Below are 26,154 nucleotides of genomic sequence, written 5' to 3'. Positions count from 1 at the left end.
CAGTCCCTTTTTAAAAAGCTGTGACCAAACCACCGGGCTACAGCATGCTTCTTGCTCTGTCACTGTCTCTCAAAATACATGTAGGATTTTAGAAAAAATGAAAGGGTTCCAACAGGAAAGAGAGAGGAGTCCTGCCTTTGAGCATGCAGTAGTCTGATGGTTTAAAACACTCCTGAGACAGCAAAGGTGTAGATTCAGGTGTCCTCAAGCTGAACGTTTCCCTTTCTCTCACCCCATGCTGAGCACTCTGAGAACTGAGCCAAGGGATAGAAGTTAATTCTTCTCTAGCATGTTTGTGAAACAGCAGCTTTTGTTACAAATACCCCTCCACCCCCCTGCAATCAGAAATCTCTGTACTAATTTGTTTTGACATTTAGGAAATGGTTTTTGTTCCGTGAATTTGATCAGGATTTACAAGTAGTTTTGGATGCCCTAAAATTGAATTTTTCTGTGAACATGAGTCACAGATACCCAGAAGCCTCTTTTTGGAGTCACCATTGTACAGTAATTAGTTGTGTGTCACTCTGCAAATGAGACTCTGCCTTAGAGGGCTTACTGCTCCCAGAAGATGCAGTTCAGATCTCCCAGAACTTAATGTTTCAATTTCGCTTGCTTTCTGTCTTTGAACTGATCTGCCAGGTGTGAACCAGTTGTGGTGCTGTGTTTGGGGCCCCAGATCATATGTCTGGAAAGAGCAGAGACCAGGATGTTTCTAGAGGGGACTCCTGGGCTCTGAATTTTGTTTCTCCCTATTCCAGCAGGCTTGTATTTTCAGAATGTGTTGTGAGAACCCATTTGTCAGTCTTCCCATGGGAGTAAGATGAAGCTCTGGGGTTCCAGTCCTTTCAGGGGAGATTATATTAATCTGCATGAATCCTCCATTATGGCTGGACAGAGCTAAATTTCTTTCTAGGTAGGAAAAATTAGTAAGGTTGAAGATATGTTTAGTTAGGAATAGCAAAATAAGAATACCAAAATAAGAGCTTTTCGGCAATGGATAAGCTAATCTGATCCTAAATTTTCTTAAGTTTGGATACTTTCATGGGGCAGGCTAGACAATGCAGCTTGAAATTGTGGAAATGCCCCAAGGAACTGTGGAAACAGAATACGATAGTCAGATGTTCTCCCGCTCAATCTATAGAAAATATAAATAAGATTCAATTTGTTTTGATTAGAGGAAGTTTAGCAAAGCTTCAGGGTAAACTGGAAGGTTTCATCATAAAATTTTGGTTTGTATATTTAATAAAAGGCTATATGCTAAGAAGATCAAATTATTTTAAGAGTATGAGAGATTTTAATCAAACACTGATACTATTCTTGCTCTCTGTGTTTGCAGTATTTCTTGTTTATATAACCATAAGTACATGTCAAATATGTTATGTTTCGGAGAAAAAATTATTAAAATTAAAACTTCCATAGAAGTTAGCTTACTGGATATATATGAACCTTGGACCCCTACAAGTATGAATAATACCAGTGTATTCCGTCCAAGGGAGGTTTATGTTACACACTGAGTATTTGTAGAACTGTTATTAATAAATTTGGCTTTTCCTCCTAATTTTACTTCTACCTTAACTAATAGGGTGGGAAAACTGTGAGTTTATTTTTAAAAGAATCAAAACTCAAAATAACCTAAACAATGAAAACCAAAGCCAAGAGTCCTTTAGTTTTAATTCAGTCTAAACTCCCTTTGGGGTAAGTACCTCAGGAATTGGTCCATGTGGTCTAATTTTCTTCAAGTAAAGTGTTTGACCTCCAAGTTTAATGACCTTCAGAAAACTCCATTCTTCTACTATTTTTTTTAGTATTGAATATTTAATGTCTTTAAATATTATAAACTGTGTTACAACAGGCACTTAGAAGCCAATCAATAAATAATCAAGTCATTGCACTCTCCAGAGTGTAAGAAACTCTTTCCTTATTCACCAAGCTTTCAGCTGAGTGGTAGTTTGCATAGCATTTCCTTGGAGACATCCACCAGTAAAAATTGTTGACTTCTGCTGTATTTGCAGAATTATTTTTTCCTAATAGATATAAAATATCTTGCCTCCTATTCTGCTGTAAGTCATCTCTTACTCTTTTGCGCTCAGTTAGCCTTTTTCATTAGCAATTAAGAGTTCTCAAGAAATAGGGGCAAGGAAGAATTAGATTTAAATGGGAAAGGAGGGAAAAAAGATTACTATACTGAGTACAGACAAGAGAAGAAACACAATGATATGGATTATATGATAGCTCACTTCTGATGTATATTTTATAAACATAGAATACCACAAATGTTCTTATGAGCCTGTTTTGCCAGGTACACAAATAGTGTCCAAGGTGCCATACTTCAGCGTTAAGTCATTAGTTATAATGTAAAAGGTGATATTTGGATTCAAGTAGCTTGAGATACTTTCAGATAAAATTATGTTGTCTATGACTGAACTGTAAAACTAAATATAAACATTTTAAATTACTCTTCATTTCCTCTAATATTCATAACTAATTCAGATGTTGATAGCACAGCATTTCAAGCCAATCTGACTGTTTTCTTGATCTCTCTCCTTCTTTGCACTAGCTTCAGTGCTAACTTGATCCTTTGCCTTGACATTTAAATGTGCTCAACAGACAGAAAGCTCTCCGCGTTTCTTTTGGGTTAGCTTTCAGCCAGGTAGGTGCACTGAAATGCCTCAGTGAAGAGACTGCTGGATATCAGCTCCAAGCAGAGGAAAGGACCATACTGTGAAGCACTGGTGAAGGCAATATCATGTCAGCTAGAAGTCACTTTGATTTAGGCTGCTGAAGGATTGCCAAGTTCAGTGCTAAATTTTGTGACCTCTATTTGAAGCAATATTTTAGCCAAGTATACCTGAAATTTTAAGCTCCAGTGGATAGGAACTACCTTATGATGTAAATCTGTACGGGGCCTATTTATGCTTCAGTAGAGACTTCAGTTTGGTCACATTTTTTTAAGATAAGCAGAAGGTGCCAATCTGAAGTGAAAATGATCTGAAAATGAAGTGCAAAGGTTCATTGTTTAAAGGAAAGCCATTTTGCATGGAAAGTATCAGAAGCAGAAGTTACTTGTTCTCTACCAAAGAAGATGTAAACAATTTTAGCCGCACAAGAAATAAAAATGAAAAGATTAGAATTTGAGGACCCAGAGCAACATTTTATTAACTTAGTTATAATGAAAAGCAGGGATTCAAAAGGAAATGCTGTTGCTTGCTTTATTTCTGGTAGGTTTTCTTCCTTTATTAAAAAGTGAAAATCAAACAAAAAAGAGTGCTGACAGGTTTAGAAGATAATGGAAGATAACTGGACCTTGAATTTTTTCCTTATCTTTAACTCTGGCGTGAGGATGTTAAAACAACTGCCATTGCTAGTTTCTATAATAAGTCGAAGTTGCCAAGCATTGAAAATTCAACCTGCGGTGATACAGAAGGCCCACATTTCAGTTCCTAAATACAACAGCACAACTCTAATATCTATCTTTACCTACCGGACACTTAGATGTTACTTCTGAGGCTTTCTTAGTAAATGGTCCTAGAAATATATTCATCAGTGCAGAAAACTCCTTCTGTCACAATGAGCATATTTTTGCTTTTAGTTGCTAGATTTTAGGAGCCAACGACAAACCCTTTAAAACAACCTTTCCTGTTTTTAAAAATTAGTAGCTAATGGTACTAAAAAAAAAAAAAAGTGGAGGATGGTACTAAGAACAACGTTTGCTCTGATTGTAACACTAAAGATAAAGCCCTTCCCTCCAAAATCCAGGACAGTTTATATGAACAGCATACCCTTGGCAATGTAATAAAATAGCTAGCTATCTGTTATGCTGCTTGGAAGAGGTCAGGTTGTACAGTAACCTCATTCCATCACAGTTGGATGGAATCAATTAAAATTAAATTAAACAATTAAAATCTATTAAATCAGTTGCCAGGTGTGCTAAATGATTTCATAACTAGCTTGAAAATAGTAGTTATTTGGAAACCTTAATCATGTTTTCTAAATTATGCATGCAGTTGTAGCTTTTCATTCTATCAGAAGAGGGCTACTTAAAATTTTTAAAACTAATTTCATTTAACATGTTTTTCAAAAATTCAAACTGAGTTTAGATAAATGAAGAGAAAATAAAGCAATCTTTTTATAGTGATTCAGAGGTAACATGCATACTTAGGATCCACAAAAATGACTATTTTCCTAAGAAGAATTCATGAAAAGGTGAGATTAAAATGACCAAATACAAAACCTGAATAAAAAGAATACAGCCACTTCTTCAGACAACCTCGGAAAGTTTCCTTGGGAGTTTCATAGCTGATGCCTCTTTTAGCCCTCAACCCAATCAATATTATTCCTGGTAGAGAGAAAAATTACTTAATAATTTTTTGAAAAATGACTTCAGGTTAAGAGGTAATTCCAGTGGTACGTGGGAGTTCTTGCCTTTAGGAAAAGTTGTTAAAACCTCATCATTTTATTAGGCAGTTGGGATGAGAGTTGGGATAAGTTGGCAGTTGATGGAGTTGGGATGAGATGACTAATGATTTATAGGGCAAGGAGGGATAGGTAATGTCTTGCCTATGAAGTTGCAGTGCAGTTCGTGGAGGAGCTGTTTTTATTGTCTGCTATTTTAAATCATGAAGAGGTGTGTAGGCTAGTACACAGGTGTTTGGGCATGCATTTACTATTAATCGCAGTAATATAAAATTAGGATAACATCTTCTAAAGTAAACATTTTTAAAATGTCTGATTGCTTCCATAGGAACATCACTTGTAACTGTAGAAGCTTATGAACACAGATTAACAGGAGAAAGCATAAAATACAGCATCTTCGGTGACAAAGAAAACATATTTTCCATACACCCCATCACAGGTACATTCAAATATATATATATATTTTTTTTCAAGTGTCTTTTGTTCCTTAAAGAGTGTGGTCTGTAAAATATAGCAAGCTCCTACCACAAGAACTAAGGGATTTTTACATTTCACTGAGTATGCACATACAAATATAACTTGTATATAATAAATTTAGATACCTTAGAGTATAAGCCTCCTCTTAAAATGAATAAATTAATAATAAAACCAGAGATGTAGAGAGACTAGCACTAGCATCAACCTGATGTGAAAAGAAATCTGTTTAAAATGCTTAGCTTTAATAAACTAGTGGTTACCAGATTTGGAGGGCTGGATAAACTATTTCTTCATGATTAAAGATGAAACTCCATCTTGTTTCTTATCACAAAGTTGCCAAAAAAACTCAATGTAAATAATCCTTCAAAACACTCCTAATGAAGGAAGCACTGGATCCTTGTTGCGTTTAATGGTTCAAACCTTTCAAGGTCTGAAAAAAGTGTTGGTTTGCTATTCTTTGAGTGGTTGTAACTTCTTCAAAAAGCATGCATCTCCTGTATCATCTGGCCCCCCCACCCCCAAAATCAAATGCAGAGGGATTTTTCTCTTTTATATCTTCGCAGCCAAGCCACAAACTGATTACAAGTGTTTATGAGACTTTTCAAAACATTTTCCTTCACAAACATTAGTGGAATTCCTGTAGCACGGGCTATCATAAATCTTCTTTTGAGATTTTTGAACCATTGTGGTCAAGTCTGCTGTTGAAATACTTGGTGTGATGGAACTGAAACTTTCTTCTCTTTCTTAGAAAGCATTAATTGAAGTGCTGCCTTTCACGACTTGTTAAGAGCAGTTCTCACCTTATCATTAATTTTGACACCAATAACTCTCTACTTACTGCTTCTGTAGCAGAAGTGTTTTGAGCTATTTTGATGTCCTTTGTATCTTAAGTATTCTTAACAGGCAAAGGTATGCTCTACTTGACTTGCTCCAGCACTGATGTTAATTTATCCTGCTTTGGAATTAATCTCCAGAATTATTTGCTGTTACCAGACCTCCACTATGCCATCTAGAAACCTTCCCCCATCCTAAGGGGATTTATTATATTGTAGAATCATAGAAAATAGAGTAGGACGTGACCCAAAGACATGAACTAGTCTGCCCTTTCCCACAGGAAGGGAGTCAGCTGTGCCTCAATATGACAGTTGTTTGTCTTTCTTGTTTCTAAAGACCTCCAATGACAGAGATTCTGTGTCCTCTCTCAGTAGTCTGCACAAGTCTTAGCAGTTTGAAGATTTTTTTCATGTTTATCTAAATGTCTCTTAAAGCAATTTAAACATACTTCTTCTTGCCCTTAATAACAGCAGACATGAAGAACAGTTTTTGCATTTCTCTTTTACCTGTTTGAAGACTGCTACCCTGGGTTTTTTTCAGTCTTTGTTTCTCTAGAGTGAACAACTCTGTTTCTTTCAGTTCTTCCTCACAGGTCATATACCTCAAACTTGGTTATTTGTTCCATTCTCCTCTAGAGTCTTTCAGTTAGTTTGTGTCTTCTTGCAGTATGTTCCTAAAAGCAACCACTTAGGCCCATGACTCCTTATGCCACTGTAGATTTTGCTTTTTTTTCCATGTACAAAATGTGATAAATGTTGACTCTTGTGCTAAGACAGAGCACCTGCTAGCTTTGAAACCTTTATGCTCAAGACTCAGCTCTAGAAAACCGGACAGATCCACAAACAATAATCAATCATTACTGTTTATTTTAAAAAATAAAAACCAAAGATCAGTAGCTTGGGAATCCACATTAGATGGCTTCTTATGCTATCACAGGTTTGGGCTGTAGATATTCATGGCATCATTATCGAAAGATTCATTACAAAACTGACTTGGTGTTCTAATGAATTTAACGTGCAAATAAACTATGTTTAATGTTCAGATGTAATGAAGAATTCTGATTTATTGTTATATTACTTAGAATGGTGAAACAGTGGCCACAGATTACCAAGGAACTTTTAGGTTTAATATGGAGATATGGAGATGCTTGTACTCTAAATAGCTTTCACTAATTCTTTTCGATAGAATAACAATTTTATGGGGAAACTCAGTGTAGCACAAGGAGTCTTAGTGTTTCAGCTGTGAGTCAGTCAGATATAGAGACTGATACAGCTGTTGGCTCATTTGGATATGGATGAGGTACTTGCCTTTTACAGCCACTCTTCAGATGAGGGCCAAGAGTCTCCTCAGACACAGCTGTTTCACTGTCACACGTCAACAAACACAAGTCACACAGCCATGTCTCTTCCTCTCTATCCCTCTAGCAGTAAATTTACTTTGTTTTAGAAAATTGCCATGTGGTGGTTGATGAGGGAAAAATTAAGATGCCCTGGATTTATACAATAATAGCATGTGCAGGATGATGTTGGATAGGGGAAAGATGCAACGGGAAGCTTGTTGGAATTCTGTGACCTGTTCAATAAGGGAAATCACATTAATTAGAAATTTCATAACTTGTGTTTTTTCCTGACTACGTATGTTACATCTCAGTTTCTTTTAATAAACCAGGTGTAATCACAGTAAAAGAGCCAAAGCTTCTTGATTATGAAGTTAAGAATAAAATACATCTTTCAGTTTTGGCTGAAAATAGCTTGAATTCAGTGCTCTGTGAAGTGATGGTTTGGGTACAAGATGTGAATGACAATGTACCTAAATTTGAGCAAAGCTGTTATAAAGCATCAGTATGGGAAGGCCAGATTCCTCAAACGGACATCATGCAGGTAAGAGAAAATAGGTCTTCACAAGCTCATTTCTGTAGTTAAAAAATAAGTTTGATCTGTGGAAGTCTACAGTCCTACCAGGCCTGTTTTGGACCACACCTTTTAAATATCGAGAGTGAGGCTCTTGGTATTTCTGCTGCTTTGCTTGGGTATCTAAAATAGTTGATGATTTTGTCTAGCTCAGATTTCAAGTCTTTCATTCAGGTCTATCAAGTTGAAGAAGAATTTTTTGTCCTCTTAGTAGCTGTGCAGCTGGATTTTAAATTAAATTCATTTATTTTCTGTTTATTTCTTCAAGTAATTGAAGAATGTTATTCAAAGCTATTGTTCTGGTTACTGTGTAGGGTGGGTCTTGCATTAGAGCATCTACTGAAAATGCTGTTGCACTAAAAAGAATATTTTCAGCTTATCAGACTAGGAGTAGAAGCCTTCAGTCAAACCTAAGTGACCAATTTAAAATCTGATGCTTCAAGAGCAGCTTGTCTCAATTTAAATGTGCAAACACGTCTTCCTCTGAATGGGTCTATTCTCTGAAAGTGTTTCCAGCTGGCCAAGTCAGAGCAAAAGAAGACATCAGCTGGACTAGAAGAGCACATAATTTCCTCAATACATGTTCTTGCATTGCAAGTCAGGTCACAGTCAGGGTCATGTTAGGTACTAAAGATATTCCTCCTCTAGAGAATAAATAAATGAAAAGCTACAAATGCCCCAAGGGCAAAGCGATTAGGAACTGATGGACATTGTATTTAGAGGAACATATGTCCAGCAATGGAGAAAATCAAAAGGCAGTAAACCCAGATGTGGAGTCAAAGGTTTATGACAGAATACATTCTGTTATGTTATATTTATTGAATCTGACTAGTTGCCCCTGCTATGATTTCATTCTCATAGTTCTTATTATGCTTGTTCAGCAACCAGAAAAGATGCAAAGACGACTCTTCGAAGAGTCAGAGGAATCTTTGAGAAACTTACTCACTGCTGTTGAAAGTTATTCATTCAGTTGGTTTTATAATTTTCTTTGCACCTTCTTCATTTTTTGTTTTATATTTTAAAAAGTAATTAATGAGCTATCCCATGAAAGCTCTGAAAACCCTCATAATTAATTAATCTTATCCTTTATCTATTTGTATTGCAGTAACACTTTAAGGGTTCACTCTGGTACAGTGCTTTTTTTATGCACTAAATAGAGGCGGGATTCTATGAGCAACCATATAGTAATAAAAGCAGTGTAAAATGATCACATTCAAGAACAATCACCCCTAATGCTTTATGAAGTTGAATTTCAAATTACTCAGTGGAAGAATTTATGTGCATACCATTTCAATTCATGAGCAGATTTTGTGACCTCATATGACACTCATGTTGGGGGCCTATATGATTGCTCACTTAAATCTGTGCAGCCCAAAGGAAAGTAACCAGATATGGATGGCTGTACTATAAGGCTTCTCCTTCTGCAATTGCATTCTGCCATTCTACATTAGGTCTCAATTTTGTTCCCAAACAGGTATTTGCAACTGACCATGACAGTGGGCTGAATGGAGAAACTGAATACTCAATTTTATCTGGAAATGAAAATGCAGCATTCCTAATTGATTCATCACGAGGGATTTTGGCAACTAATACAATGCTAAATCATGAAAACACTTCATCTTACAGGTCTGTGTACAGAGTTCTTACAAAAATATATAAAAATATACTTCTTCTTTTTGTTCACCTTAATTTGAAATAGCTCGTGTTATACATTTTATAGCTTTCATTTGGTTTCCATCACCCATAGATTCTGGGTGCAAGCCAGCCAGCATCGAAAGCAGCAACCAAGCTGCCAATTTGTATCATGGATTCTTGGATACTTCTCAAATTTAGGGGAAAAGGCATAATTTTATTGCATAAATTGCATTTATTGCGTCAATTGCACTTATTGATATAAGTGATCAAGCTGATTCATTATAGGAATGATGACATTTCCTAGATTTAGGTTTATTGAGAACTATACAGCCATTCCCTATGTAGAACCATTTTTTAATAAATATACAAAGACAGAGAGCACTCAAACCAAATGCAATAAATAGGGACATGTTCTGTTCTTCAATTAAATTTGAATATGTTTTGAATTTTCTTCTCCATAGTCTGATAAAGATTCTTCTGTAAGCTGTTTCCGTCTATAAGCTGTTTTGTACTCACTGTTAGCTTTCTCCTGTTTTCCAGGAAATTGTGAGTAAATACAAGTGGACGTGACTTTTTTTCTTTACAGCTCATGCCATAATTAGAATTAGAAAGCAAACAAATCATGCCTTGAAGACAAAGTACGAGTATGGCGTTTCGTTACCATAAGCTTTGTATATAATGCAATCTATACAAAAAGTAAATTGCTGTATATGTGTCAGTAGAAATTACGATTTTTTCCATATGGCTGTGGCATCAGTTAAAGCATTTGCAAGTTTTCCTATCCTCTGGGGCCACAAATTTTTAATTATCCAATCAGAATTCTTACGAACCAGAATAACTTTTAGAAAACCACATCAAAAGGAGGAGCAGAATATAATTTTTTAAAAATATCACTGTAATTTGATAAAGTCTCCTAAAGGAACTATTTTTTGACTTAATAACCACAGCACTTCATTTAGAGTTTATTTTTCATTTTTTCATTAAATCAAAAATATGAGTTCTAATTGTTAGTCATTTAAATAGCATAATGCATTTTATTTGGAAGTGATATTTTAAAAGATTTTTGGAATAAATCCTCCAAAGAAAGGATGTTTGTTGTTAATGAAGCACTAAACATCTTCATGTATCTGTCTTTAACTGGAAACTTGATTTAATTCAGTATTTATGTTGGAATTTTAGCATTTTCAATTAACATTTTGCTAGAGGAATCTGAAGCCTCATATCCCTTCTCTTTATTAATATTTATTAATAAATCTGTATATTGCTATATTAGGTGAAAAGGGAATAGCAAAAGAACCTTTTAAATGTTTTCCTGTTTAATTTCAAAATAATACCATTGGTCCTTTCAAATTTGAAAGGAGTTGTTTATTTTATCTAAATTAAACTTTTTCATCCCCAGAAGTTCTAATTCCTTTGTAATAGGGGTTATAATAGAAGTGTTGACAGAACCTTAATTTTAATGCCTTGGCTGAGATCTTTTTATAAGAGTTTTTTCCTGAAACCTTAGAAAGTGATTATTTTTAGTAAAATATTTCCATATGGACCTTACCAGTATTCAATCTAGACAAAATACACTTTCTATATGGACTTATACATGGTCACCAATTGAATACTACTCTGTAATTCAAGTTATGTGTTCTGTTGATGTCAGAAACCACAGAGGCACCCAGAGCATAGCTTGTGTGGTTCACGAATGGCAGCAGAATTCACAGCTTGAATTACAGCTTTGGTATGCCGTATTGCAAGTGAATATGTAAAAAGTAATATTTGTTTGACACTCTGAGCAGCAACTGTGACTTAGAAGAAAAAGTACTCAAAAGATCTGCAGAAAAGACCCAGAGGATATGATGTGGCATGACAACAGTTTATGGTTTTCAAAACATTTAGTAGAGATGCCAGGCATTGAACTGTATATACTTCCATGTAGCCTGAGTTTCTCTTCTTTGACTCGCTTCCTTTTCTAGAGCACCTGTTGAGTTAGATTTAGTTTTGATTTTCAGATTCTGGCTGAAGTTACTATTTTGGAAGTCTTCATACTATCTAATTTTCATCTTCCTAGTGTCCCTTATAATCAATGCAGAGACCCAGGTTCTTTCAAAGGACAGTTCAGTACGTAAGTTAATTCCCACTCTGAACTGCCTCCTGGAGAAAAGTGCCTATTTGAAAGAACCTTGCTAGCTCATTTAAACACCTCTGCTTGATATGAAGTTGGCTGATATGAATACTTAGGAGTTCAGTATGTTTTTGCTACAGAATCTCCTGGATGTTGTTCCTGCAAGACATCAAAGAATAAAATCTCTGGCAGCCACCCTTATAGAAATAAAGATGCAAATTTAGGAGGAGCGATGCAGAGAAGAAAGGACTAACCTCTTCATTTGTAATTTTTCCCCCATTTATATCTTTGGTCAATAATTTTGTGATTCCTGACAGATGGTGACAATTACATCTTCCTTCCAATTGTAGGTTGGTTATACAAGCTGCTGATAAAGGAAATCCCAGACTTTCTGCTACAAGTATTGTGAGGATACAAGTGGTGGACATTAATGACAATGCTCCAATTGTCCCACCACTAGGCAAAGTGGAGGTTCCAGAAAGTAAGTGTGATTGTACAGTTAAGCGTTCCTGGGACTAGATTTGTCAGACCACAGTACTGCTTTTGGTGATTAATGCAATCAAGAGGTTATAGTAGAAAGAATAATTAAGGATAGGAAAGGGTAGGGTAGGAAAGGATATTAATTTTGGAATACTGAAGTAAATTATGATCTGCTTTTGTTCTCAGAGGCATTATTCTTGTTCTTAAATATGAGGTCTAAAGACTAGTTTGGAACAAAACCACAGGCAATTCAGAAAGAGAAAACCAAACTCCACAGAAATACATCTGTAATCTGTTCATTTTGGACTCCAATGGCAGATTCTTCAGATGTCTTCAATTTCTTTCATTTCTGCAATAAAAATACCTACTGTTAAATCCAGCACTGTTAGAAATGAAACATTTTGAACTTCATTATGATGAAGGAAATTATTTCTTTCTCTAAGTTTGAATGAAGCTTTAAAATGCTTTATAGCTCAAACTGGTTGATGATTATGAAGTGGACGACCAGGACCTCCTGAGTTCTCCTCCCAGTGTGATACCTGGTATATTGTGTGACCTTAGCTCAGCATTTGCAGACCTTGAGTCTTAAGCCTAGAATTTCCAAATACAGGCATTTCGTATTTGATGCATTAAGGTTCACTGCACAACATATATAAAGGTTTAAGTGCGGAAAGTCCAGTACTCCTATTAACAGAAGGTATCAAGAATGTTTTTGCTGTGATTTTTTTTTTTTTTTTTAGCCTTTTCTAAATTTAGCTCCCCACAGGTAGTGACAAGAGATTGAGTGGGAGTCATGGATGCAGAACAACTCTAAAACTACTGGCTAATTACTTAGGGTTTTGTATTCAGGCTAAGTACATTTGCTTTAGGACATGGCTGTACAGCACAACGTGTTTGAGGCTTTAAGCCCCAAACATCCAAGTGAGAACTAGTTTAGTTTCTGGTAGCTCCAGCCTTTGTTATATGTTCACTGACAGAGGCAGGTTTAGTCTGCAATCTCTGGTACTGTCATTTTGCCACATGACAAAGGCTGTCTGTATCCAATTTCTCAATCTCACAGGAGTATGCTTTATATCTTTAAGATTTTGTGCCAAGTATTAGGTCTGGCTGGATGTATCATTTCTAATGGCCTTTTCCTTGTTTCGAGAGGCTTCAGAATTGCTGGCCCTGCTTCCGCAAAGACCAGGGGATTCTAACGTTTCAGTTAAATATTCTTGTGGAAGTTTGTGACACTTTTCAATAAATCTGTGTTACCTAAATGCAGAAGGAGTTTCCTGTTGCTAATGAAGAGACAGCCAGGGGTACATTGGAACTGTGAAAATCTAAAGAAAATTCACACTGAAATCAGAATGAAGCAGGTGTATTTGAAGAAGTTCACTACTTTTTTCATAGCATGTCTGGATCTTGCTTTTATTCTAAAACATGAAGCCAAAATACACTAAAAGCTAGTATAGAAAGATTGCATATATCTAAATTTTAGTATTTACAAAATTGATAAAATCTTCAAAAATCGTAACATCGTTTTTAGCTGTGACTTATTTTGAAAATTATTGTTTCAGATGCCCTGCCTGGTTTTACAGTGACTCAGGTGTCAGCAACAGATGCGGACTCAAGGCCAGCACTTCAGTTTAGTTTTACTGAGGGTAGTCGTCCTGGAATGAAATTTGCTATTGATCAACATACTGGTGTAATCACAGTGGTGGAACCATTAGATTTTGAAGAAACTGCTGTGTATAAGTTGGGAATCATAGTTTCAGATTCTGTGCATCAAACAGAAGCAGAACTCACTATCCTTATTTTGGATGTCAACGATAACCCGCCAGTGTTTACTCAGGATTCATATCAGGTAGGAATGTGGCAAACAGACAACAAATGTATGTGATGTCTTTCTGTATATTATGATAAATAGCAGGAGTGCATGTATATATTTACGTCTTAAAAATGCATTTATCACCACGGAGAGGGAAGGTCTCTGCATGCTATTAGCACATGAGCAGTAACGGTGCAAGTTCCCCAAACTGCTCCCCAAAAAATCTGAGTCCTTTCCTAGGAGTTCTGCTGATAGGATTGAGGGAATTGTTCAGTTTTCATGCTCATGTTTTCTGCCTTCAGAAGGAAGCTGGTATGAATTCTGGCTGTACTCCTTACACAAGGCATTCATCAGTAGGAGTTATTGGATATAATACAAAACCAGTTTGGAAAGCAGGCTCTAGAGTCTGCAGCTTCCTTCTTCTGAGCAAATAGTGCACAAGTTGATACATTTATTCTGGGCCTATTATTATGGCTTGTGCTTCTTCACAAAGGCCCCTGTAGCAGGTGATGCATGTATAGTTTGTGACATGTAACCTTGCCTTATAGCAACAGCACTCTTCTAGGAGGTGAGGGATATGAATGTCCACGTACCCAACATCTACTAGACTGAGGAGCTCACAGAGTGCAGCTTTTGCATTTCTGAACAAAGGTTTTAGCTGCTAGGCCGTTGTAGAAGTCAAGTTGTGCAGCAATGTTTTTGCAACTGATTTAGCAACTAAGGGCCACTAAGACGATTAAAGGAACTGGAACGTATGTCATATGAGGCTCCCAAGAATAGAGGTAGGCTGCCAAAAGAGTTTTACCCTGAGGGCTTGGGCTAAGGCTCAGCACACGCAGAGACCTAGGTCTAGGGTTAGGGCTGGAAGACAGACTAAGCCTAGAGCTGCAGTTGGAGAGGGGCTGCAGAGGGGGTGCCGAAGGAAAGGTGAGTTTTCCAAAAGAATTGTCCTCTGAGGACTTGTTCATGTGGGCTAGGCTGTGGGGCTTGAGCCAAGGCTGATGTCCAAGAGAATTTAGAGCATGGGTTGCTTAGCCTGGAGAATAGAGGAAGAGGCTCGAGGGGATCTGATCAATGCCTGTAAATACCTGATGGGAGGCAGTATGGGCTTTTCTCTGTGGTGCCCAGTGAAAGGACAAGAGGTAGTGGGCACAAACCGAAACCTAGAAAATTCCATTTAAACAAAATAAAAAAAATTTTACTTTAAGAGTGATTGAACACTTGAATAGGTTGCTCTGAGAGGATGTGGAGTCTCCTTCCTTGGAAATATTCAAAACCTGACTGGACATGGCCCAGAGCAACCTGCTGTAGCTGACCCTGCTTTGAGAAGGGGGGTTGGAGCAGGTGATTTCCAGAGGTGCCCTCCTACCTCAGTGATTCTGCGATTCTGTGAACAGAGCTATGTGCTTGCCTGGGTGCTTTTTGTGTGTGTTGGAAGTGCTCAGAGCCTCAAATATAAGACGCCACAGAAGACATGGATTTAGCAATGCTTCCTTTATAAATCTCAGACGGATTTAGTTAAGAAGTAAGTCTAAACATTCCTGTTAGTATAGATAAATTGCTGCCACTGAGCATGTGCAGGAGCAAGAGTGTAGTCACTTAGATAACTATGGGACAGACTGTATGCACCTGTGAAAATTTCAGGTGCCTGAGTTGGCAGGATTTGTGTGAATCACCCACTTAGACTCGTAAGTCTAAATTCCATAAAAAATGCACTTTAAATGCTCAAGTGTTTCTTTAGACTTGGCCTTAAGTTTTTCTCAACCCTCATATATGTCTGATTTTGGAGAACAGTTTAGGTAAGTATTTGCTCATGCAAGCGTTAGGAATTTTTTGTGTAGATTGAAGCAGACCTTACAGACAGGATTATTAACTGACATAAATGAGTGTAGTTCTGTTGACTATGCTAATGTAAACCAGCTGAGCTTCTGGTTCTGCAATCCTGATTTTTCTCTTAATGGTATGTAAAATTCCCTATTCATAACCCTGTAATTTTTACCCTTTTAGTACCCTTTCACAGGTTTTCATATTTAGACTATATATGGATATATATACATATAATCTATGTGGTAAAATGATATAAACTAACACTTGAAGTTATGACAGAGAGAGCTGCTGTGTCATTAACATTTGAAATTTGATTTATAAGGTGGGAAGAAATTTTGGTCACAGAAATACTTTATCTGGACTTCAAATAATGGAAGGTCTGAAGAAAGGAAAGGACTTTCTTGATTTCCTAAATTACAGGAAGAAGAAAGGGAGCATTCCGAAAAACTAAATTATAGCAATAATCTAGGGAATATTAAGTACTCTGGTGCTGGGATTTTCAGGGGGTATATGTTTTTTAAGGTTCGATCAGATACTCCAGAATGGAGCTGCAGAGTGTATTCCATGTACTGAAATCAAGATGTTTCTGAAACATGGAGGAAAGCTAGTTACAGTTCCAGTGCACTGCGAAATATTCCTTCCGTTAATATTTTATTAAAAAGAGACATTCAGAGATTCATTGAGCTTGTTGTCATAATGAAACCTGAACTAGATGGATTTTAATATTGTTTAAAGTTCACTCTAAATTTTGGCCCTATTGTGCACATTCCTTTGAATATCTTAGCTCTTTATAGTTTTGTCCACTGAAGAAAACGAGTAGGTCAAAATTTTTTCAAAGCTGGGAACTGTATTTTTTTTCTAGTCAAATCAAATGAAAGAAAATACTTCTGTTATGGTCAAAATCTTTTATCAAGCTTTATCAAAACTGTCATTTTGCTTTACACTTCAGGTGAGCTTGCCAGAGCTCATTTCTGTGGATGCCGCTGTTCTGACACTCTCTGCTGTGGATAGGGATTCAGAGCATAATGGGATGATTTCCTACAGAATGCTTTCCTCCTGTGAGGGATTTTCCATTGATCATAAGAATGGTGAGTCTGTTAACGTGGTTTATTATTTCAGCTCGTACAGTGTAAACTGGAAGATTCATATTCCGCTTCCTAAGCTGTTGCCAGTGATCACCTGAGTTCTGAAATCTTTGGACTTAAATAGGCCATATCTTATGGCTGAGTATGCCATTATCCCTGAGGAGCTGATAGCATCAGACCGGAGTTCTCAGTTATCTCAGTTATCCCTGAGCTGCGTACAAAGCTAGTCACAACATTGTATAGATGGTATTCCTCTGACATGATTTAATAGAAGTGTTGCTGTAAGTATTGCATTAAGTTTTGTGAAATTTCAGCTCAGGCATTAGATTTCATGGAATTTAAGTTCATACCTACTACTTTTCAGTACAAGTTGAAGCTATCATAATAGAGCTTCTCTACAGCTTGGGCTGTATGTTTTTAAGATTTGTGCTTTGAGGAACTTGCATTATCCAGTAACCCTAAATGGAATTTAAAAGTTTTCTAAATTGAGAACGCTCTCCCCAAAGTACATAATTTTCTTTAATAATTAAGAGATTTACAGATTTAAAAGTTCTGGCCTATTGTTGTAATATTCTGGGAGGTGGAAAACTGTGTGTGTGTGTGTCTCTTGCTCTCCCTCTCTGTGTGTGTGTATGTATGTATACATATGATTTTTTGGTTATGCCGGTTTCAGAGGTTGATATTGCAGAAATGTGCAACTGTTATTCAGTTTGAGCAAGTTCATGTCACTTATTTGCTGTTCCCAAGCATTCATGTGAGATGAATTTTTGAATGCAACGTTTGTTGGATGAAGGTAATGAAGGTAACCGCAAACACTGAGTATATAAATGTTTCACCCAATTAAAGATGTTTTATTTTTTACCCATTTGTTACTCTGTGTTCACCAACCTGTCTTTATCTTTGACTAGTGGTTGTTTTTAATTATGATCAGAAAATGGTCACACACCATTGTCCCTGCAGCGTTTAGCTATATACCACGAGCAATAAAGTGGAAGTAAATGGTTTATGAACTTGTTTAGATAAGCAAGTTGAATGAAACATGGCTACCCAACTTATTGGCAAACCTATCTAAGTAACAAACATGCCTATAATGCTGTTACTGGATAGTAAGACAGGAAAACTAATAGCATGCAGTAATGAACTTGAGGAGAATAGCTGCCTCTAATAATGAGCCTATATTTCTTTAGCCCTGTTTTGCTTCTTATTTTCTGCAGTTTACATGCTCAACTTATTAAGAAGAGGAGACATTTTTGCTGGTCTAAATACAGTATGTGTTTTTGTACAGTACAGTATGTGTACTGTATCACTGTGGGTGGGCCTTGGCTTTGTAGAATTAACTATGGTTTCTTAAAGTTATTTTTGTATGTATGCAACCATTGCATTTGAGTCATTTTCAAATACGACTGATTGGATTCAGCTCTTGGAATCACGTTTATTTGCCTTGGTGAGTGTGGGTTTTTATTGATTGTATTTTATTTTCAGGTTCAGTATTCATTACTAAACCGGTGATACACCTGGGAAAAAATTCCATTATTCAACTCCTTATAGAAGCTAAGGACGGTGGAAATCCTGCTTTAAGTGCAGTTACATCTGTAGAGATACAAATAGAAGATGTAAATAATTATGCCCCTAAGTTCACAAGGGCATTGTACAATCTCAGCGTGAGTGAGGATGCCTCAGTTGGAGAAAGTGTCCTCGCGTTTTCAGCCATTGACTATGACTGGACACATGAAAATACATATATTGAGTACTCTATTATTGATGGCAATGCTGATAGTCTGTTCTCTGTGGAGACAAGTCTCATGGAGTCAGAAACATCTTACAAGCTTGTTGGCCATCTTGTTTTGAGCAATCCTCTTGACAGGGAAACTGCTTCTTCCCACTATTTGGTCCTCCTTGCGTGTGATCATGGAACACCTTCCTTAAATTCAACTGCTACTGTACTAATAACTGTACTGGATGTGAATGATAATCCACCAGTATTTAACAACCTGGAGTATCATATTCATGTCAAAGAAAGTGTTCCCATAGGTAGTCCTATCACTGAAGTTTCAGCAAATGACTGTGATGCAGGAGCTAATGCAGAGATCACTTATGCTATCATCTCTGGAAATGACAAGGGGTATTTTCGCTTGCATGGGAAAACTGGATCAGTGGATCTGATGAAAACTCTGGATTATGAAGACACTGTGAAATTCACTTTGACTATCCAAGCCACAGATGGAGGAGCTGAGGTAAAAAATGTGGCTTTTGCTGTTCTTCTTGTTAGTGTCCTAGATGACAATGACTATGCACCACTGTTTTTGTTTCCTAGCCTGAACTGCATTGTCAGTGAAAATCTGCCTACCTTTTCTTTTGTGTGCACTGTTAACGCACTGGATTTTGATAAAGGCTCCTATGGACATATTACCTATTCCATCCAGTCTTCATGTTTGGCTCATCGTGACGCTCCTAGAGACCATGACATGTTTTTCATCGACCCTTTGACAGGAGATATTCATACAAAGCAAATGTTTGACTATGAAAGTCAGAATAAATACTGTCTCATAATCCAAGCCAAAGACAAAGGTGACTCGTTGGCTACAGTTACAGTGCAGGTAGATATTGAGGGCAGAGATGAATTTGACCCCGTTTTTACCCAAGGTCAGTATTTCTTTAATCTCCCTGAGAAAAACGAAGCAGGTCAGTTACTTGGTCAGGTGACAGCATCAGATAATGATGGTGGACTGGATGGAGTTGTTCATTACTCCCTGATAAAATCTTTCCCATTCTTTTCTGTAAATCAAACCAGTGGTAATATTTACTTGACTCAAACTGTTCATACAAAGAAAAATGGCAGCAGAAGAAAAGATGACACCCTGGAGTTGTTAGTAAGAGCTCATAGTCCAAAAATTGACTCAAAGTTCACTGTGTGCACTGTTTTCGTAAATGTTTCTAGTTCTCCTGAGAATTATCCAAAAGGGTCTACATACAGCCTGATTGTTAGCCTCTCTGTCTCCTTTATAGCATTCCTATTGCTTGCTATCAGTCTTATGGCACTTATTCTGAGATATAAGCGAAAAGACATGATGAACCCTTGCATGAAAAAAGAAGCGGCATCCTCGTCAACTACGGATTTAAGTTTGGCCAGTGCAGATAAAGTCCCTAAGGACTGCCAGAAAATCCAGAGTACCGAGAGCAGTAGGCTTCCCATGGGTGCCATAGCAGAATGGCTGAGCTTAGTAGGAGTCAGAGAGGAGGAGGATGCTGGTAACCCCTGCAGGCGTTCAGATTCCAGTGGCCATGGTTCAGCCGAAGGGGAAACTGCAGAGGATGAGGAAATCAAAAGGATCAATGAACATCCTTGCAGAAAGAGCTCTGGTTCAGCTTTAAGTGAGCGAGGCTCGCGGATGCCAGATTCAGGAATTCCAAGAGAGTCTGATCAGCTATCCTGTCAATCCGGAGAAACCGATGTTGTGGCTACCACTCAAAGCATGGAGAGCATGCAGGCCGTTAAAGATGAAGGTGGAGAAGAAGCCTGTGACACAGCCTGTGCACATAACAAAATGTTATCTCAAACGCTTGAGAAAATTCAAATCAAAGAGAAAGACATAATGACAGACTTCACAAGAGAATATATCCTGATCTCAGATATGCAGGACTCCCAGTGTGATTCACTTGCAAGTCTTGTCGCCTCTGATGAGGATCTCAGAGGGCGCTGTAACTGGGATCATTTGCTGAATTGGGAACCCAGATTTCAACCTCTTGCATCAGTGTTTAGTGATATTGCAAAACTGAAGGATGAAAGTGTACACATTCATAGCTTACCGAAGGAGAAAAAATCTTTTATTTTCCCTCCGCCCTTGATAACCTCAGTAGCTCAACCTGGCATAAGGACAGTGCCACCACAAATGCCAACTATAACTTCAGGACAAGCATTTAAAAGATATCCTCGTTCTCCCCTTATTCATAACCTTGGATACCCTCCACCAACCATGACTCCCAGTTTTTCTCCTTCTCTGTCTTTACTCACCATGCAAACTCCTACCACTTCTCCAGTAATGTCTGATGGGAGAATAATAGGAACATGTCTCATTGATCCAAGCCATGAACTTGCAAGAGAGGAAGAAATTCAGGTCTAGATTATTAACTGCTGGGAGCTTGTGGAAAAACATATGGCTTAAAATGTATTTTGTTACTGTTTAACATGCAAAACATGCCTGTCAGAACTGTATCACCAGTATTCTTTCTATTTTTATGAGCTGAAAAAGTTATTGGATAACATAGCCACAAGCTTTCTAACTACTTATCTTCTTCACAGAATGCACTGCAAGCCCATAAGGCTTTTCCTTCCTCAAAAGTTTCTAATGTACATCATACCGCCGGGTGCTTGATAATCAACTTGACAGATATTTTTTTTTTTCATAACGCATATCAATAACAATTTAATGAGAGTAACTCTGTACTGTGGAAAAAATCAGCATTAGCATGCTGATGGGTTCTGACCACTTCTGTGTTTGTATTGTGAAAGAGTGTAATAGAGGGATGTGTAAGTATGGCAGGCTTGGGGATGGGCAAGATTAAAGGAGGGATTTCTATCCGGCTCTCTCTTGTGCATTTGCCCAGGCTTGCCCCATCTCAGCCCCTGTGTCCCACTAACCTCTTGGGCCTGGTGCAGTTGTGCCATCTGCAATGGCTTTCCACCGGGCTTTACTAGATAATTTTGTGCTGTAAAATCCAACTTGGCAGTTTCTCTGCATTTTTGTGTCATCTCTGTGTAGTGCCAGAGAGTCACGGTATCTGAATAATAACTGATCACTATCAGGGTCCCTTGGAAAACAGAATAACCCATGGTAAGATAAAAGCAACCTTCCTCTTTATTATTAGATCTATAATAGACACCTATTATCTTTCTGTTCTATTACAGAAGCAGGTCTGGTCCCCAGACAGCTGCAGAGTAGGACAGTGTTATAAGTCTGAAAGGCTTGTATGCCTCCACACCCAGCTCCTGCGCTGGGCACATCTCTGCGAGACCAGATAATCTGGCCTTCTTTGTTATATATATCATACATATCGCATTTTGTGTATGTATGTATATCCAGACACATACACATGCCTATACTGCTGTGTATGTATGTATTTCATATCAAATTAATAAAACACATGGGAAATGCCTATACTGCTGTGTATGTATGTATTTCGTATCAAATTAATAAAACACATGGGAAATACATCCACAGTAACTTTGGTTTCTCTTCAGTGTATAGCTGAAAGTCTTTGATGGTTCTTTTGTATCACATATATTAAAAGTGGGGTATAGGGAAGAGTCTAGTCGGTGCCTGGGAATCAATTGCAAGTCAGATACGTACAGAGGTGTGTATTGTACAGGTCGTAACAGGTAAAGAAAAAGCACACAGTGCTGTTAGAGTGACTGGCCTTGTGGGAGCAGTATCATGTACGTAGTGGCTTTTGTGTTTCCCTGGTCATGCATGTCAAGATCTTTACTGGGTACAGCCTGAGGGCTCGTAACTTATCTTTGAATAAGATTATGTTTCTAAGGCTGTGCCTGCACCATACTAACATGCAACAGAAACCATGCTGCTGTGTGCAAGTGCTTCTTTCAAAGCTGGCATGTGTTCTTTGTACCGTTGTGTAGTCTGCAAAGCAGACATAGCTTAGGAGTTTGTAGAGGTCAACAAATGTTACTGAGAAAGGAGACAGCAAAAAAAGTTTTATAATCAGCCAAAAACCTGCATAGGGAAGAGGAAAGCAGAAGAGAGGAGCCACTACCAGCTCATATCTGAACACAGAATATCAGCTTAAGGGCCTATGGCCATTATTCCAGAACCTTTGGTTTGTTAGATTGGCCACCTGAGGGTTGGATGATAAGCTTCTTTGGACACATATCCGAAGCAGGTAGAGTGTATTTTTTGCATTTTTTCTGTCTTGTTACAGAAGCAGGTCTGGTCCCCAGACAGCTGCAGAGTGGGGCAGTGTTACAATTCTGAAAAGCTTCTTATGAAAAGGTGTTTTTATGCAAAAATACAGGCTGCAAATGTAGTTATTAAAATTTGGAGGGTAATTCTTTAACTTTCACAGTAACTTGTTCTGGCTTCCTCTTGATGTTGTAGTTATTTGCAACTGAGTCGCCAATGCTAATTTATGAACTGCATTTTGGTGAGTATGTATGTAAAAAGCAACTGCAATGTGATGTCATAGTATCAACATGTATAATTGCATAGCTCAAATAATATAAGTGTTTTAAAACTTAAATTTATATTAATTTTTCCATCATAAAAGGCTAAAAATTATCCATAGAATTCATCTTCCACCTGATAAAATTTTGATATCTACAACCTGTTTGATTTTGACTTTTATGTTACAGAAAATAATTCCTAATAGAATGAGAGATGCTCTTTGTGATGTTACAGCTTCATGTAGTTACAGCTTCAGGGGGTGTTTATGGTACAAGAGAGTGTTTATGACTGTATATTTTTCTATATAGTCAAATTTTTAGCTAGTATGAGTTTAGTTTCAGGGAGTCACGGTCAAGTGAAATCTACAGCTATAAGGAAGAGGAGCAATAAACACATTCATCCTATCGTAATAGGGATCATTGCAATGAATGATCAGTGGAAGAATACACAGCAAAACTGTTTGATCTTTCATAATGATTCATATGAAGTAATAGCTGGGGCGTCATTTCTTGTATAGAGTCGAGCCTAATGGATGAACAGCTTTTTCTTCACTAATATTGCCGTTGCAACTGGAATAGTGTTAGCATTAGAAATCTTCAAAGCATTCAGTCATCATATTTAGTACGAGACATGGCCCTGACCAAGCTTCCATGTTTTGTAAGTCTGTGGACGCTTTTTATAGTTCTGCCTGAAAAGTGAGCAAATCCTGTTGTTCTTTGTATCTTCTTTACTACTTGAAATGTAGCTTGATTCTGAGGCTTTTCTGAAAAGATTGCAGTTTACATCCTATTTATCAAGCATGTGAGATAACCACTGCCTAATATTTTGTACTTAAGTTTTACAGCAGTATTTTCCTTGTCTTTTATGTATCTGCTCATTCTATATCAAACAGGAAACACTAAGCTGACATATTGTTGTTCCATATACGGTTGAGCTTAAAAAATGTGACTATTGAAACAAGTGCCTGCAATAAATGAAGTGTAGTTCTTTTAACCTTGCTGTTTTTCTCCTAAGTAAACAGTATAATTTCAATAATTTGCCGTGAGTTTAATATTAGCTTGCTAGAAGAGGCTATGTTACTTTGCAATTCTGCACACCAGTTTTAGCACTTTGGAGAAGGTACAGAACTTGTTAGTGGAAAATCATATTAAGCTCAAAATGCATAAGCTATAAAATAAAAGACAGTTGTCTGTTCTGGAATTTTGGCGGCCTGCCTTCTGGATTTGCTTGTTGGCAGCTTTGAAAACACTGGTGTAAATCAGTACCAAATGGATATCAAAATTCCATCTACCAGTAGTAATCGTTAAATTGACGTTCAAGCAGATTCCTATGCAAAGAGAAAAAATTTCATATTTGTAGGGAATCCATCATTTAGGAATTATATATATATGCACTTATATTCTAAAATGTTACTAAAACCACTAATTACTGGCATGCTTTTCCACATTTAGTCAACAGTTTATCTTCGGTTAAAGACAGGAATTGTCAGTAAAATAATTTCAGATAAAAATAGTTCTAATAAAAATGAATCCATTTTGCTAAGTCTATTATACTGCTGTTTCCTAATAGCATTTATATATCAAATCTCTGTGTTGTATGTATGTCACTTGTTTTAATTGACATGTACCTTCCTGCAGAATTACATTTAATTCTTCTTCCTCACTGCTAAAACAAACATATGCAAAACATGTCTTTGAGAGAGCTGGAAGTCAAAAATGTGCTGCCCTTAAGTTAGAAAACGTTACTAGAGTATCAGCGGGCACCACAGTGGCAATTGTGCCAGTGTGGCTTTGTGCTTTTGCAGCTCATGGTCAATTGACAATTTAGTCGACAGTGACAGTCGTAGGCAGCAGCACCAGAGGCCATTCAGCTGAGACAGCCTCCTCTTTCAGGGCTCTTCATACGTGCTGACTACAGCTCTTCTTGAAAACTAGTCACCAGTCTGGAAGAACACGGGGGAATCTGATTTGCTGGTGTTCCCTAAAATCCTGTAAAAATGCTAATTGGAATAAGAGGCCATTGTGACTCTGTAATTGAATATACTGTAGTGGGAGGTTTATATTTAGAATTTGGCTTACTTTGCAAGTGAAATGGCTTTGCAGCTTCTCGCTCTTAGTAGCTGGCACAACAAAAACAACTCACTATGGCAAAACGTGGCTTAGCTCACTGTTGATAGTCTGGTTGGGATAACTAAGGTGTTGCAAAATCAAATTGAGTATACTTTTGGGTCTAGCGTAGCTGCCAGTTCTGCTAGCTGTTCACTATCACGTATACAAAGCCTAATATATATTCAAAGCTATCTATGGATTTGGATGTTCAGCTTTCATTGAAATGAATTGCAGTCTGGCATCCAAATCCTCCTGATGGCCTTGAAAATTCCAGCGTAAATACACACAACATTTTTAAAACGTTGGAACAGACGTTGATGTCTAAGCAAAGGAAGGGGGCCTTGTAGAAAGGAAAACTGAGGGTATAAAACCTCCTGTTTTAGGCTCACACTTTACACTGCTGCTAGGGCTATTCCTCATAAAATCTCAAACACTTTTCTGCTGAAATATATGAAACATAATAGAAGAGCATCTGTAAGGAATACAGACAGGCATCAGAGTAAGCTGGAGTTGTGAAATGTTTTTATTTCTTGACACCTGTGAGGTACTTGAGCAATGTAGAAAATGCCAAGTCCTTTAGCTAATAATGGTTGCAGAAATCAAAGTTTCTGTCCCGTTACTGTATAAGCGTTTGTCTGACCCAAACAAATCCTGTACCTGGTGAAGCATAAGATGGCAAACCACATGCCTGAAAATGCAAATGTTATGGTAAAGGACTGAAATGACTCTCTGTGGTATTCAAAACTTCTGTTGAAAAACTCACCACAATTAGAAAACTCTAATTTCTTGAATATTAAATTCAAAGTGAAGGATTGCAGCACTGTATGTTTAAAGCTGACAGCCTTGCCTGTGTCACCTTAACCATGTGAAAAGAATCTTACACGTAACAGTCGTTTCAAGCCTAGACTATTTAACACAATCCCAGTCCGCTGCACTAGAACTGCATGGAAAATTGCATTTGAAAAATGTTGGCTATATTAGAAAATGGAAGTTGAGCTGTAGATTATGAGGGCTGGTCAGCTAACAGTAGTTGTTATACCAAGAGCTACCTTTGAGAAAGGGTGAGGTGAGATTACGTGCACTCACAATGAAAGTCTGAGTCATACCCTGCAGTTACTTATTTAGGTTCCCACTGCATTTGATTGAAAAGTTTCAAACGTGGAGTTCAGAAGAGTTTCTAAAATGGTGTCACCAGTGGCGTATCCAAAAGAAGTTAGTAACAAGTCAAGGCTGCTTGCGTTGAACTCAGAAACTCCTGTTTCAAGCCCAGTGCAGCTGGGCTGCAC

General features: G+C 37.5%; 1 protein-coding gene across 1 annotated transcript in view; it reads left to right on the top strand.

The window, feature by feature from the left end:
* DCHS2 (dachsous cadherin-related 2) overlaps window positions 1-21,742 on the top strand; it is a 111,991-nt gene extending 90,249 nt beyond the window's left edge. Inside the window, exons 14-20 of the mRNA XM_068941047.1 lie at window positions 4,742-4,852; window positions 7,393-7,604; window positions 9,109-9,260; window positions 11,733-11,863; window positions 13,422-13,708; window positions 16,449-16,587; window positions 18,067-21,742. Coding sequence (XP_068797148.1) covers window positions 4,742-4,852; window positions 7,393-7,604; window positions 9,109-9,260; window positions 11,733-11,863; window positions 13,422-13,708; window positions 16,449-16,587; window positions 18,067-20,705 — 3,671 coding nt within the window. The 3' untranslated portion in view covers window positions 20,706-21,742. The remainder of the gene's footprint in view (window positions 1-4,741; window positions 4,853-7,392; window positions 7,605-9,108; window positions 9,261-11,732; window positions 11,864-13,421; window positions 13,709-16,448; window positions 16,588-18,066) is intronic.
* The last annotated feature ends 4,412 nt before the right edge of the window (window positions 21,743-26,154 follow it).

Source organism: Struthio camelus, chromosome 4, assembly GCF_040807025.1.
Source record: "Struthio camelus isolate bStrCam1 chromosome 4, bStrCam1.hap1, whole genome shotgun sequence".
Lineage (NCBI taxonomy): Eukaryota > Metazoa > Chordata > Aves > Struthioniformes > Struthionidae > Struthio > Struthio camelus.
Note: the sequence above shows the minus strand (reverse complement) of the source record. Positions and strands in the feature narration are given on the sequence as shown.